Here is a 15,637-nt window from a genome sequence, read left to right as displayed (position 1 = left end):
CAAAACTCTACAGAGAGGAACAGTTACTGGATACTAGTATTTATAATTGCTAGATCAAGAAATTAAAATAAACCAAGACCCTGAAGTTGTCTTTTAGGAATTTCAATACTCCCAACTGCTCAGCAGGCAGGAACACTGTTTTTCAGGACTTGTGTGCACATGAGGGGGAGTTTCTGCCTGACCTTTCAGCTGCTAGAATACACAGCGCAGTTTCCTTCTCTGTATAACGAAATACGAAAGGTAGCTAAAAAACAAGATTGGAGGACAGGGAACTGGCTCCAGCCAATCTCCAGCACCTCCCCCCCCAGGAAATTCCATGTAAAAAGAAGCTCTCTCTGTCCCCAGAGCTGTTTATTCGGACAATTAACAAAACAGAAAGGGGTCTTTAAAACAAAATAAAGGGTAGCGGCCAGGGAGAACTTGGTTTTGCTCCTAACCATCCATTAGCTCACATCTTGGGTTTTTACCTTTTTACCACTTTCCCTCCCTGAAAATAAACACCTCCCAGAGAGTTTTTTCCACTTGGAAAAGTCATTTCAGGACCCAAGATGTACATATGGATAAGGACTAGATAAGGGACCCCACGGCACTATTAGCACTTTGATAAATATGAACAGTGTAGAGTCCTTGTTACCAGAAAAACAAAATAACATCAAGAGAGCCTATGTATTCCACACTGATTTAAACCAAGAAAGATCTGGCATGGGCCACGGAATCACTGTTAGTCCTCAACACACTGTGATAGGAACTGAGTCCCAAAGCAGGACAGTGTACTCAGCTGGGACACTCACAGTCTGGCTGGGGAGATCTACCACCATCCACACTCTGCACCTTACTGTGCTAGGCACCTTGTAGGAATTAAAGAACAGTCACTTCTCTTAAAAGGCTAAAAACTGAAGACAACAAATCTAGGTCTCTAACTAGATGTCAAAACATTCCTCCTTTCCTGCTCAAGTACCAAAGTTTATCATGCTGCTCTGGCACTAACCAGGAAGTACCTGCCACAACAGATATTCTGACCACTGTAAAACCGTACTCATTGGGGCCAATCTTTATCATGTCACAAAAAACCCCACAACAACAGGGGGTGCCTGTGTGGCTCAGTTGTTTAAGCCTCCAACTCTTATTTCGGCTCAGGTCACGATTTCATGATTCATGAGTTCGAGCCCTGCATCCGGCTCTGCACTGACAAGGCAGAGCCTGATAGGGATATTGTCTCCTTCTGTCTCTGCTCCTCTCCCATTTTCCCTTTGTATCTTTCTCAAAAATAGATTAAAAAAAAAGAACTAAAAAAAAAAAAACCCACACACACAACAATAAAACAAAAATCAATACAGGTACGCTCTCTCCTTCCATTCAAAATAGTTTAACAGTTACTTAATTTTCTCTTCAAATTATTTTTAAATCTCTACATCTGGATAAAACAGCTTGACTATTACCTTCATGTAATTACTGAACACTTTAAATAAAATATTTTAAGAATATCAAAATGTGGAAGGAATACTCTAAACACCCATGTACATACCACATTAATCATATATGTGACAGCCCCTGGGGAGGCCCCTCAAATCCCATTTCTTTCTTCTCCTCCACTGATAAGCTTTACTGTACATCTGTTGCCCATGCCTTTTTGAAATTTTTATTGTACATGTTTGCATCCACAAACAGTAAACTGTCTTGTCTTGCTTATTTTTAATTTTTATAATGTAAACGCTTTCTTGCCTGTGCAATTTGCTTTTACCTTTTTGTTCTGCATGCTGTTTTTGATAATTACATGTGTTAATACATATACTCCAGTTCATTCATTCTACCTGCTGTACAGTATTTTGTTCTATGATTATATCATGATTTAGTCAAAGGATATATAGATCTTGACAGGTTGCTAAGAGGAGAAAGAGCAGAGAGTATGAAAGCTTTAGTTCCAAGGAGAAGGGAAGGGAAAGTGCTCGAAGCATCGAGGACCAAGCACCGGCACATGGGTACTCTTTGAAGGGAAGAAGACAACTAGCTCAAGTCTATCTATCTAAGCAGCCAGAGCGGAGACGGCATCTGGGACTCTGAAGGTGAACAAGGGTTGGAAAAGCCTCTGGAAAACTGATCTGGAGTCATGGGTAATTTAGGAATATCTTGCCTGGAAAGCATCTTTCACTTCTCCTCTGATGCCCCTTGTACCACACACACACAAAATGGTCACAACCTCTTAAAACATATTTGAAACAACACAGATTTCAAGTTAGTTCTTGAGAAAACGATCATAAATTGAGACTCCAGTCTCAATTACTGGAGTACTGGATTATTTTCTAGACAGAATACAGTACAACTTGCTTGTTTTAGGCTTTTAATGAGTAATAAAAAGAAAAGCCTATTTTCTGTGTTGTTTTATGGAAGAGTTAACTGTTACGGATAGAAAACATAAGTTACCATGATTCCAGGCATGAAAATTACCTTTAAGACGATACTACATTAAAAAAAAAAATCTGATAAATCCCTAAGTGCCTGAATGATGGCAATGCATTTTCAGAATATCATGCTTCAAGACATACAAAGTAGAGGCGGTGGATATAATTCAATCGGGCACCTTCTTCCAAGAACACAGCCTTTCTGAAGGTACACACCCTCTGACACTTTCAATCACATTGCTTTGTAACTACAGACCATGAGGAATACATCACCCTGTGCAGTGGCTCACTGTTAACATGGAGAGAATATTCGACAGAACAGAGGGATCAAATCCTCAATCTTTCAGAGAAAAGATACTAAAAGATCTGAAAACATTCATGCTGGAGGCATTTAACCAGCTAATAAACTGACCAAGTGTTAACAGGTTTAATAATTAGGTGCCATTATGCTGGCCAGCACCACTTGTGCCCTTCCTCATTAGATTTGTATTAAAATCACCCTAGCAATTATTTTTTAAAGTATTTTCTTTTTCTCAAAGTCATAAAACAACCTTGCATGAGGAGAGTGATCACTGGCATTTGGGATGGGGTCACTGAAAATGCTGACTGGTGTTAAGTCCCACAACATCTCTATCATAGACCATTAATTCTCTGGGGAACATTTGTCTTTAATAAAAAATACAAAGGAGCATCTTTATTTTTTGTTTCTTTCACTTGGAAGTATTAATTTTCCCAGAATTCACTAAAAGGAAAAAGATAGATTTAGCTATGTTTTACTCCCATCGTTTGATTGATAGATCAATTGGTTTTTATTAGGGAAGAGATTTTAAATGGCTTAAGTCTAATTCTATATCTCTCATTAAATTTTCAAAGCATGGATCCCAAAGAAACTTAAGTTATCATCCTTTTCATTCATGAAAGATTCTAAGCTCTGAAGTAGATAAATTTAAATATCTTATTTACCTTCTATTTTCCCATCAATATACAGCTATCAGCTAACATTAACAGACTTAGACAAGGACATATGGAGATAAGGAGATTTTACAAAAGGAAATACAGCCCTTTAATAGGCGTAGGGAATCATTTTGTAGTTAACATTACCTTAATAGAAATGTACAAAAAACATACTGAGAAACTGAAAAAAAATGCAATCTTTTATACAGGCTAAAAGGAAGATTTGACTAAAGTTATAAAGTTTTCAGATAAAGCGTTAAAGACAAACCTAGAATGCTTTTAGCATTAAATAAAGGTACAAGAGAAAAGAGATTTTTTTCTATTATTTCATGTAGTTTTACTTGTTTTTCTAATTTCTTATTTTTAATCATGATTAGAAATATCAAAATGTTTGGATGTGTCCAAGTCTAGGTAAGAGTCCTAATCAAGATTCAGAAGAAGGCAAGTTTTTGATTCTAAGGGCATTTTCTATGGCCAACTTTTAAGCAATTAACTTCTAGCACACAGAGATAGAAGTTGGAAGTGAGTGAAATTTTCTAGACACATTCTTCAAGAAAAATGGTCCAGCATCCTCCAGGCAGCCTAAAGCTGTGAAACATTAAGAACCAAAATGGACAGTATTGAAATGTAACTGGTAAAGTTCTGGTTCTCAGATGCAAAGGCTGACATAACCCAAAAGTTAGTCAACAAAATGAATTCTCTCTGCCAACAGCTACCACATACATTTCCAATACTCCAAGTTGATATCTGCATAAATGTACCTGCAATATTATAGTTAGTCTTTAAAAGGCACATTGTGGGGCGCCTGGGTGGCTCAGTCGGTTGAGCGGCCGACTTCAGCTCAGGTCATGATATCGCAGTCCGTGAGTTCGAGTCCCGCATCGGGCTCTGTGCTGACAGCTCAGAGCCTGGAGCCTGTTTCAGATTCTGTGTGTCCCTCTCTCTCTGACCCTCCCCCGTTCATGCTCTGTCTCTGTCTCAAAAATAAATAAATGTTAAAAAAAATAAATAAAAAATAAAAGGCACATTGCCCTTTGGTGCACCTGGGTGGCTCTGGCAGTTAAGGGTCCAACTTCAGCTCAGGTCTGATCTCAACGGTTTGTGTCTTCAAGCCCCATGTTGGGCTCTGTGCTGACAGCTCAGAGCCTGGAGCCTGCTTTGGATTCTGTGTTTCCCTCTCTCTCCGCCCCTCCCCCGCTCACTCTCTGTCTCTCTCTCTCTCTCTCTCAAAAATAAATAAACATAAATAAATAAATATATAAATAAACAAATAAACAAATAAATAAATAAAAAGCACATTGCCCCATCCACTCATTTCTTCAGCACAGATATCAAATCCAAGTATTTCTAGAGCAGCCCTTACACAGTACTAGCTGACAAGAAATCTACTCTAAATTTAGTGGAACATTAAAGGCAATACATTTCATTCTGCAACTTGCTAATGGTAAAAAACTAGCATTTATACAAATATATTATTAGCCTTCAAAACAAAAGGTTGAAACAAACTATAAGGAAATCAACTTAAGGTTCATAAATCTGCTATTTTAAAACAAGACCATTATGTGAGTCAATTCGGTAAGATCCAGACCTAAAAGAAAGTTTAGCTGACTCAAAGCCTTCATCAGAGCAAAAGGGTATCACTTACTTTGCATAAAATCCATAGCATAAAAAACAATCATAGATTTCCAGATCACATAGAAGGGCGCTAATTCTTGACTCAGATCAATTCATACTACCTGCAGACCAACTAATGGTTTTGCTTGATGACATAAGAGAATTTTTTTTTTTTAAATTAAGATTCTCCCAGGAGTAAGTAAACTTTTTGGTTTACGATGCCCATAAGGAAAAAAGCTGGCAACTTCCTTCAAGATATACTGAAATCATTATTTGACATTTATAAATAAATGCAAAGTGTCTGTTTTCTTAATTCAGCTGATTATCATTTATCCTCCATTTGTCACTGCAAACTTAAGTCAGAGAATACATAACAAACTGTACAAAATAATAATAAGGAAACAAAATTAGGCTACTTACAAACTTCCTCTTCGGGGGAGACTCAACTCCTTCTGCAAAAGAAAAACAAAACAAAACATATAAATGAGAGGCTACATTAACCTTAGACTAGCAAGGCACCCAATGGGTGGCACAAAATGTGCCATTCTTCATTATGCTTGATTTGCCGTTTTCCACAATGCGAAGATTTTAATGTCATGATGTTACTCTGGATCCCTTACACTGCTCTCTTTATACACTCTGTTGGAACTACAAACACAGTTTATCTAAATTCCAAAACAGAAAAGACATTAATCCTCTCAAAGCAAGAGAGCAAAATACTGAGTTGAGTTACGTGGACCTAAACTAGAGCATAAGGAAAAATCAGAGGAAGGCAAAATCAGAGGAACCCCAAAAGGAAAGAGATAGAAGGAGGAGCAGAAATAATACATTAAAATTAAATGAAAGGTGAAATGAAAAAAAGGCAGTTAAATCAGACTATTTACCCCTAGCAGAAATAAACTCATGCAAAACAATGGGCACGCCAAAGATTATATATACATACATATTTTTTAAATAAAGCAAAAGGTTTCCTTCTGGTTTTATTTCTTAAAATAAGAGTGACTTATGACTTAGGATAATGAATGTCTAATGCCAGACAGCAACAATTAATAGAGTGCTTTTAAGTTTTAAAAAAGGGTGCTCTCATCCTTATCACAAATTAGGATCACTATCCATCTAACTATAGGGGAAGCTGTGAAAACAAACTAAAAAACCAAGCAAACAAACAAACAAAAAAGGGTTACAGGAATATCTCCATGCCTGGGTTCTCAGGAATGATCACTTGATGACAGCAATTAAAGAATAGGAAGCCATGAGTCATCTGGCTGTTTGAACTCTAAAAGAACACAGTATAAATTTGAAAGACTCAACTAAATTTGGGTTTTCATTCCTATAATGACTTTTTTTTCCTCTTGCCTCCCAGAGCTCAAACATGATCCCCTCAGCTTCAAATTCGCCTTTCTGTCCTTTATTTTTAGTGGATCCCTAACTGTGTGTCAGGGACAGAGCCTGCAGATCTTCTAAACAACACAAGTTACTCCAGCCTGGCTTCCAGAACATAGCCTTGGAAGCAGCAGACCAGAGGGGAGGATGCTGCTTTAAATATAGCACGCTTTACTCATTAACTGGCAAACATATCCAGATACAATTACAATAATCATATCACTGTTTAATTACAAGAAGAAAAAAAATCAACCATTTTAGAAACAACGGACCTTCTTCCTTCGCTCAACAGCTAACGTTTCCTTCTCAAAGGCCGCAGGGTTCAGTGGTGAAATGCTGTATTTTTGTTTTGTTTTGCTTTTTTCTCAAATCCTTGATTATCCCCAAGAAATTATAGTGTTTGCTCAACTCGGATGCCTCACTGTCAAACATAAATATACCCTCATTTACTAAAACCCCTAATGACAAGAGAAAAGTCTCTGACCAAGACTGTTTTCCTTGGGAACTGAAATGTAAATAGAATAATCAATGAGTGATTCTCCATATGTATATCTTTGATTATGACAAACACTGAGAAATCTGTTTTGGATTCAAGTTAAAAAAAAAAAAAAAAGAAAAGAAGCAAGAGAAGACCTCTCTAGAAATCATTCTTCACCAGACTGTGTCCTTTGGAAAGGAATTACTGAAATCTGATGCCTGGCAAAGGCCTGGAGCTCCAGTCAGTCAACACTGCGGTCCTGTGAGCTGATCTGACATCGGCACAGAAAGAAAAGGAGGCGGAGTCGATGTGTTATCATAAATAACAGAATAAGTTAGGTGTTATTTCAACTCTACATGCAAACAGATCACTCAGAGGGAAAGGGCCAAATGAATTATCGCCAAATAGTTCAATCAATCATATCCCACCCAATGACCTGACCATAAGCCAGCTGCTCTGCTCCGAGAAAAAACGCAGAAACAGCAGGATAAGGGATAAAAAACCAACTCTGTTTTTAATCAGAAGTCTTTCCAATAGGTCTGGCATGAGGAGTTCTAAACGAGAAGAAAGGTTACGGTGGGTAACCCGGCACTGCCACTCCACGGGACGGCAGCTGAGGCTCCAGGATGAGGAGCAGAGGACATTTAATAGGCCACCGTCAACTGACCTGAAGCTTCCCGCTAACCAAGCCGAAGGAGCTAATCCACCTGACGGTTTGAATGTCAGACTCGGGACTGGAAACTCAATTTGGCAGCAAATTGGAATCAGATGCGATGGTAATAAAGTGAGAGAAACGAATGTGCGGTGGCCAAGACCTTGTGAAGGGGAGCTGCAAAAGGCTGCAGATACCAGGAGCGCTAGGCAATTGCACACGGAGCAGCGAGTGGCTAACGTGCGGGGACCACACAATGACCAGTCTGCACCACTCAGAGCAGCATCGAGGCTGCCACAGCCCCTGTGGTACAGTGTGTATGTGTCTTCATTGTATTTTCTTGATGTCAGGGTAAGGTCGCTAACACGTGCCTCGATAATTAGATAAGACATATGGCATTGGTTGGAGCCATAAGCCAAAGGCTTCTGTGTAGTGTATGTGGAACACGTGTTAATAATTTAGCATCAGGTAAGAATTGGGAGATGGAAGAAGAGTGGGGCAAAGAGGAAAAAGTACCAGATATATGAACCTGAACTAAACAGCATGGAGTTATTAATCATCACAGGATTAAAGAAATTCCTAAGACTACATTTAAGAACATTAAAATTTTAGGGGCGCCTGGCGGCTCATTCATTAAGCATATGACTTTGGCTCAGGCCATGATCTCCCACATCAGGTGATCTTGAGCCCCACTTCGGATAAAACATGAGCCCCGGGTGAGCCCACATCTCTCTCTCTCCCTCCCTCCCTCTCTCTCTCTCTCTCTCTCGCTCAAAAAAAAAAAAAAAAAAAGAGAACATTAAAATTTAAAAAATGGTCGGGGCCCCTGGGTGGCTCAGTCGGATGAATGTCCGACTTCAGCTCAGGTCATGATCTCACAGTCCATGAGTTCGAGCCCTGCATCATGCTTTGTGCTGACAGCTCAGAGCCTGGAGCCTGCTTCAGATTCTGTGTTTCCCTCTCTCTCTCTGCCCCTCCTCTTCTTAGGCTCTATCTCTCTGTTTCAAAAGTAAATAATTTAAAAAAACCATTAAAAAAAAAGATCTTCATTGCAACTGATTACTCAGTGACTTCTAATATTTTAGAAGTGTTGTGTATCATTACTTGCTGGACAGTACAATTTCCTTTGCCCCCCTTTCTGAATGTGCTAACCAGCATGTATGTATAAGGGTGAAGTTGGGGTTCAATCTCACAACTTTGAAATCCTGATCTGGGTCACAATCATGGAAATGAATAGTCGGAGGCTTAACCAACTGAACACATAGGTGCCCCAATACTGTTACCTTCTTGTAATTCCTGGATAAGACTGACAACAAACAAGGGTACCTCAAATCCAGTAAAAAGAATTCCCAGGGAATCCATGAAGAAAAGAGCCTTAACAAATGATTCTGCCCCAGGGCACCGGGGTGGTTCAGTGGGTTTGGCTCAGGCTCAGGTCAGGCTCTGTGCTGACAGCTCAGAGCCTGGAGCTAGCTTCAGATTCTGTGTCTCTCTCTCTCTCCTCCTGCCCTCTCCCCTAACCGATGCTATGTCTCTCTCGCTCTTTCTCAAAAATAAATAAACATTAAAAAAAAAATAAATGATTCTGACCCTTTCCCCTGGCCAACCTTGGCCTCAAAGGGACAAAATAACTTGTTTTATTCATAAAAACAATACAGAAAACTGAAATATTTAATATGTACAAGCAATTTCCACAATAATTAAAAATATATGCTATTTAATAAGCATTTAATAGTTACACATACACAAATAAAACAAGATGGCTACATATGTTTGGGGGATCTTTGAGCTATTCTTTGATGGGTCAGTTTATGATTTAAAAGAAAAAAGAGATTTACATAAATTATCAAAAACATATGTAGATATCCCCCTGTGTAACAGGTGAAGCTTAATTCTCTTCCCCCTGACAGTGGGCTGGACTTAGTGAGTGACTTCCAAAAATAGAAAAGAGAAAGGGAAAAATAACTTTTCAGTGGAGAAACCTGACAGACAAGGTCTTAACCAAGTGATCCAGGTTAACACCACCTGGTAAGTCATTTGCTCTCATGTGCCCCTGATAGGATGTGATGAGAAGGGGCTTCACCTCTGTGGTATTCTCTCTCAAAATCCCTAAGTCCAGTCTAATCATGAAAGAACATCAAGCAAACCCAAGTTGAGGGTCATTCTACAGAATACCTGACTAGTACTCTTTAAAACTGTCAGGACTGTGCAAAACAGGGAACATTTGAGAAACTGTCAAAGATCAAAGGAGAAGGCAGACAGGATGACTAAATGCAATGAGGGTAGGATCCCGAGCTGGCTTCTGGATCATAAAAAGGCCATTAGCAAAACACCTGCTGCTATCCAAATAAAGTGTAAGTCTCGTTAATTACGTACCAATGTTAATTTCGTAGTTTTGCCAAGTGTATTAAGGCTATATAAGATAATTATGTAGTGGAAAAGTACAGTGAAGTGTCTTAAAACTTCTATAAATCTAAAATTATTTCAAAAAATTTAAAAAGTTCTCGCATAAGAGAAGAGAGAGAGGGAGAAAGGAAAACTGGTGGGGAGGGAAGGCAAAGGCCACAGCATGGAAGGAACAAATGAAAATCTCAATACTCGAAGCTTCTTTTAAGGAAACATTTAATCCCAGTTTTTAGGAGGTTACAGAAGTAATCTATGTGAAAGAAGACTGTGATTAGGACCATTCCTGAAGATGAAGAGAAGCAGTCAGATTTGAGACGCATTTTGATAGAATCTATATATTAAAAAAAAAACCTATATAGAATGGGAAAGAAATCAAGGAAAAGTCAAAAATTTTCTGCACCAATATACTTGGAGGGGAGAACAGTTTTGTTTGGACATGTTTCGTCCAAGATGATTCTAAGAATTCCAAATAGAAATTTCCAAAGAGGTGGATGGACTTCTATTAACCTGGGTTCAGAAAAGAGGTCGGGGCTGCAGATACCCTTTGGAGTCATTACCGTCTAAGATGGTATGTAAAACCATAGGCTGGCTGCGACAGGAGGAGTGAGAACATACAGAGAAAGATGCACACCTTTATGCGTTGTCAGGAGCACCTTAACATTTAAAATCTTCAGGTGGGAAGACTCATGCTACATGTTGCTAAATGAAGCTTTGCACTACGTAGCAACTATGGTTCATTTTATTTTGTTTTGTTTTGTTTTTGTTTGAAAGAATGTACACGCGAATGGGGAAGGAGCAGAGGGAGAGAGAATCTTACGAGGTATGGTTCCGTCTCATGACCCTGAGATCGCTACCTGAGCCAAAATCAACAGACAGATGTTTAAGTGACTGAGCCACCCAGGTGCTCTGCAATTATGATTCTTCTAAACAAAAGAAACTGAGTAAGACTACAAATAAAAAAAAAAACCTATCTATTGGGTAGATAGCAGCTCTCACACCTGATGACAGGATGGTATCACAGACGATCAGAAAATGGACAGGAACCAGAAAAGTGAACCCTAGAAACAGCCCAGTTAGAACATCCCCACAACTGAACCTGAACTCAAGCCCAGCCTCCACGGAATACATCTTAACTGTCCCTGTGCTTTTCCCGCATTGCTCCTGATGGGCTCCCATTCCCTGTGAGTACTAGGGTCATCACAGCTGGGTCTCTGCCTCAGCTGTCAAGAAACAGAGAAAAGGAATACTAGCTCCCTTCACCAGCAAAGGGGGAGGTGGGGCCACATCTACCAAGACCCGCACTCTGGAAGGAATATCCTCCAAGAAAAGTAACATGGACACATGGAAGTTCTGCAACCTACCCTCTCTCCAAGAAGGAGGAGGAGGAGGAGGAGGAGGAGGAGAAGGAGAAGGAGGAGGAGGAGGAGGAGAAGAAGAAGAAGAAGAAACTAACAAAAAACCCAAATAGAATGGCAATGTCTAGCATACACCATTTCCTCACTACTCTCCAGAAATCATTAAAGTTTATTTTCCCCCATTTCATCATTCCTTAATTAGTCATTGGTAGGCTCACCATTTTATCATGGGTTACTACAACTACTCTGCATTTACAGACGAACTATTAAGTTAGGGAGAGGCTTCAAAGGACCAGGATGTGCAGGGCAGCGTATCAGGCAATGTTAGGGGCTCCTAAGGAGGAAATGAAAGATGGCAGATTTAAAAGCAGTGTTGGGGAAATGGGCGCACACACGTGAGAAGAGATACCACCAGGTGTGAGATTATACAGTTTAACCTGAATGTGTAACTGCTAACGGTGGAGAGGAAATAGAAGGGGATGAGGTAATTCAGCTCAAGCAGTGTTTTTTGTTTGTTTGTTTTTAAGTAGGCTTCTGAACAGTGAGATCAAGACCTGAGCTGAGATCTAGAGTGGGACCCTTAACCAACTGAGCCGCCCAGGTGCCCCCAAGCACAGGTTCTGAATGTAGCCAGGCTAGACATTAACATCATCCAGGGAGCTTTTAAAAATGCCAAGGCCTGAACCCCACTCCTGGAGATGTACGGGGAGTTGTTTGAGTAAATTGTTAAGGGGACTTAAAAGAACTAACCTCCACTAAAGGACAATGAGTTTGCATAAATCATTCGCTTTTGGATTTTTTTCTTTATGGTATATTAGTTTTCTTTTTTTTTTAACATTTATTTATTTTTGAGACAGAGAGAGACAGAGCACGAATGGGGGAGGGTCAGAGAGAGAGGGAGACACAGAATCCAAAACAGGCTCCAGGCTCTGAGCAGTCAGCACAGAGCCTGACGTGGGGCTCGAACTCGTGAACCGCGAGATCATGACCTGTGCCGAAGTCGGACGCTCAACCGACTGAGCCACCCAGGCGCCCCAGTATATTAGTTTTCTAACTGTCACTAAGAGTCACCTTTTAGATTTTCAGGTATTTCCTTTGCAAGTGGGAAGCCCTATAGGGCAAGGAAAGGTACCCCGAGTGGAACTCCCTCTACCTGGAAGGGTGCACAACTAGCTAGAAGTACAGATTCATCCGAGAACTGGCTCTTGTAAAGAATTTATTTTGGCCCCGTTTTTCTGGCCTCCATATCTGAAAGTCACTTGTGAAGGCAGACACACAGGTCAGAGAAGTTCATACTACAGAAACAGATCTTACACGACACTTGGTTTAGAATCAGAGTAGTAGCCGACAGCAGCCTACGTTCAAACAACACTTGAAAAATCTAGTGAACAGCCCATAAAATCCTTGGTTTTCTGCATTAAAAACTTGTACAGGAAAGCTGGAAAAGCAGTAGGTGCACCTCCACAGATATACTTGGACATTCATACCATTCGACCTATAAAAAAAAAAATCACTAAAATCCCTCAGTGGGAATGTGAGGGGGTGGAGAATCCCAAAGGATCTCCCTTTCTTGCAGGTTTTACTTCATTCTGCTTTTGTATCTATAACCATGATGCACTTTAAATGTATTTATTTGTGGTAGTAAAGTTCAACAAGATGCACCACAAAAATCAAACACAAAATGCTTGCTGGGTTTTTATACCAATCTTACTTGATCAAAACCCCATACTCACTTTCTCTGAATAACAGAAGAAGGTAAATATCATCTTGTTTTCTTGCCAAGCTGGCTTTTTCTGCTATGAACCCAAATAATCAGCTATCATCTTCATGTCTCGGCATTAGGCTTACAGGTTCGTTCTACAGACAAAGTTTCTAAGATATCACAGTATGGCTATCCGTCTCTTTTGGTTTTGTAAGATCTTACCAATAAACGCACGAAGAATTTTATAACAAAGTCACCTGGCTGTCTGACAGGACACTCAAGTTATCCCCTTGAAAGCCCAGGGGGGACCTGCAATTGCCCACAGCCACAAAGCCAGGCGATGCTGGCAGCAAAATCTAAACCAGAGTCATCCAGTTCCGATTTCCCCCCTACGAAGCACTGTGAAAATGTCAGACAGTGGGCAGAGGGGTGATGTGAGCCGTGAGAGGGGGTCTGAATGAGTACACATGGAGAGAGGGCTGGAATTAGTAACAAAAGAGGGCAGTCTTTCCTCTAAAGAGGAAGAAAGGTACAGGTGTGAACAGGTGCCTTTAAAGAAGAGCGAAGTCAAAGTGAAGCCATTTATTTGGAGTTCTGTAATTTCAGAAACACCTAAGTCAAAATGCTCTACCGAGGGTGAAGCCAAGGGGCATGTGCAGGGATTAAAGCAGGCAAAATGGGTGTCCTTTATTCTATCACACACTTTTTAATAAGGGCCTTTTCCTGGGGGGAAAAGGATTCCATTTGCTGTAAAATGTAGTGTTGAAAAACCTGGAATAGAGGTCTTTTTATAGTATGCAATAGGACCAAGAGGGGGAGGTCATCAGTTTTCTTTAAGGAGGGTGAGCACTGCTTGTCGGTCAGCGATGTTCCCTGTCATTTGTGATAACATCTGGTAGACGAGAGACACTATTCTCAACCTCAAGGCTTAACTCAGGTTGAGTGAAGGTAATGATAAAGTTCACTGTTTGGCCAAAGTCAGTGGGTTCAAAGATGGCATGTGATTCAATCTGAGAAAATGAGATGCAAAACAGTGTTTCCTCCAGGCTCCTGAGAAAGAACTCCCTACCTCTTCCAAGAGAGCTAGCAGGAAAGAAGGAACATTAACCCCAGGAAGCTAATGGCAGTCACAACACAGACCATGGAAACCGGGTCTTGGGTGGTATCTCTCATACATGATTCAGGAGCCAGATTCTGGGGGTTGGGTAGGCAACCTCATGAGTCAAGCAAATGGGTATTCCAGAAAAGGGAATTAATGTAGCAACGTAGGGTGGAATGAAACAGTACACAGCTCTTTGTAAATTGGAGAAAGCTGGAACTGAAGGTAGAAAGAAAAAAACCCACAGGACAAGAAAACAGAGGCAGAAATAGAGTCAAATAACAAAGTTTTCTTAAGAGTCTACCTTTAACCTATAGGCAATGAGGAGCTCCTACAACATTTTATTAAATTTAAAAAAATTTTGTAATGTTTATTTATTACTGAGAGACAGAGAGACACAGAGCATGAGCAGGGGAGGGGCAGAGAGAGGGGAGACACAGAATCTGAAGTAGGCTCCAGGCTCTGAGCTGTCAGCACAGAGCCTGACACAGGGCTCGAACTCATGAACTGTGAGATCATGAACTGAGCTGAAGTCAGTCGCCTAACCAACTGAGCCACCCAGGCGCCCCTATTAATTTTTTTAATGTTTATTTGTTTTGAGACAGAGTTTGTGTGTGCTTGCATGTGAGTAGGTCAGGGGCAGAGAGAGAGGGGACAAGAGGATCCAAAGCAGATCCTGTGCTGCAGTGAGCCCTGTGCGGGTCTCGAACTCATGAACCGTGAGAACCTGAGCCAAAGTCGGATGCTCAAATGAGTGAGCTGTGCAGGTGCCCCTATACCATTTTAAATATGAGAAAAAGATGGTCAAATCTACATCTTAAAAAGGATCACTTTGGCATAAGGGTGTCAAATGTCTTACTTAAGACAAACAGGAAAGGAATAAGGTGGTTTATGAAGTTGTCAGGAAAGCACGGTAGAGTAGGGACCAAGGAAGAGGCGGTGGGGATGGCAGGGAGGAGCAGATTCATGACAGAAATGTTGCTGGATCCACAAGCATTGAGAATAAATGCTTAACTAATGGGAAGGTTTAAAATCTTAGGAGCCAAGGGCAAGGTGCCATGCCGAGATTAGGAAAAAGGGCCATTCAAAAGGGCCACAGAGAACCTTTCAGAAGTTAAAAGAAATCTGAAGGTGGATGAGGGGATAGCAAAACCATTCAAGTTAGACCACAGGGTCCCTGATGGGCAGGAACAGGAGATGAAAGTTCCAGAGTAAGGTAAGAGCAAGGGTCAGCATCCTGGGTCTTTCTTACATGAAAGTTACACATCAATCATCACAAACCCCTTTTCCGCTTGATGATTCGTACACACGGGGTGGAAATGGTTTTTCTTTACTAAGCTCATCCACTTAATAACAGTCCCTCACATTTACTGTGTGCTGACATACATTATCTTATTTCATGCACACTAGTATTTCCATTTTACAGAATCGAGACACAGACAGGTTAAGTAGCTTCCACAAGGTCACAGAGCTGGGAAATGGCTTAGCCTCTTGGAATCCACATCAGCCGGAGTCCAGAGCAGTTTAATTATTTTTCATCCCCAAGGAAGACTTGCAGGGTCTGCACTGGGACCCCGCATCATGTCAGCTATCGA

At 40.6% G+C, this 15,637-nt stretch overlaps 1 protein-coding gene across 9 annotated transcripts in view; it reads right to left on the bottom strand.

Annotated features, from left to right (window-relative positions):
- The window catches only part of MAST4 (microtubule associated serine/threonine kinase family member 4), a 567,241-nt gene that overhangs the window by 269,076 nt on the left and 282,528 nt on the right, over positions 1-15,637 (bottom strand). For all 9 annotated transcript variants that reach the window (XM_043591561.1, XM_043591586.1, XM_043591535.1 and 6 more), the window contains one exon: positions 5,388-5,419. In XM_043591561.1, the coding sequence (XP_043447496.1) occupies positions 5,388-5,419 (32 nt within the window). The remainder of the gene's footprint in view (positions 1-5,387; positions 5,420-15,637) is intronic.

The sequence above is a fragment of the Prionailurus bengalensis genome, chromosome A1, assembly GCF_016509475.1.
Source record: "Prionailurus bengalensis isolate Pbe53 chromosome A1, Fcat_Pben_1.1_paternal_pri, whole genome shotgun sequence".
NCBI classification, from domain to species: Eukaryota; Metazoa; Chordata; class Mammalia; order Carnivora; family Felidae; genus Prionailurus; species Prionailurus bengalensis.
The sequence above is the reverse complement of the archived record's forward strand: the minus strand, read 5'-3'. Positions and strand labels throughout refer to the sequence as shown.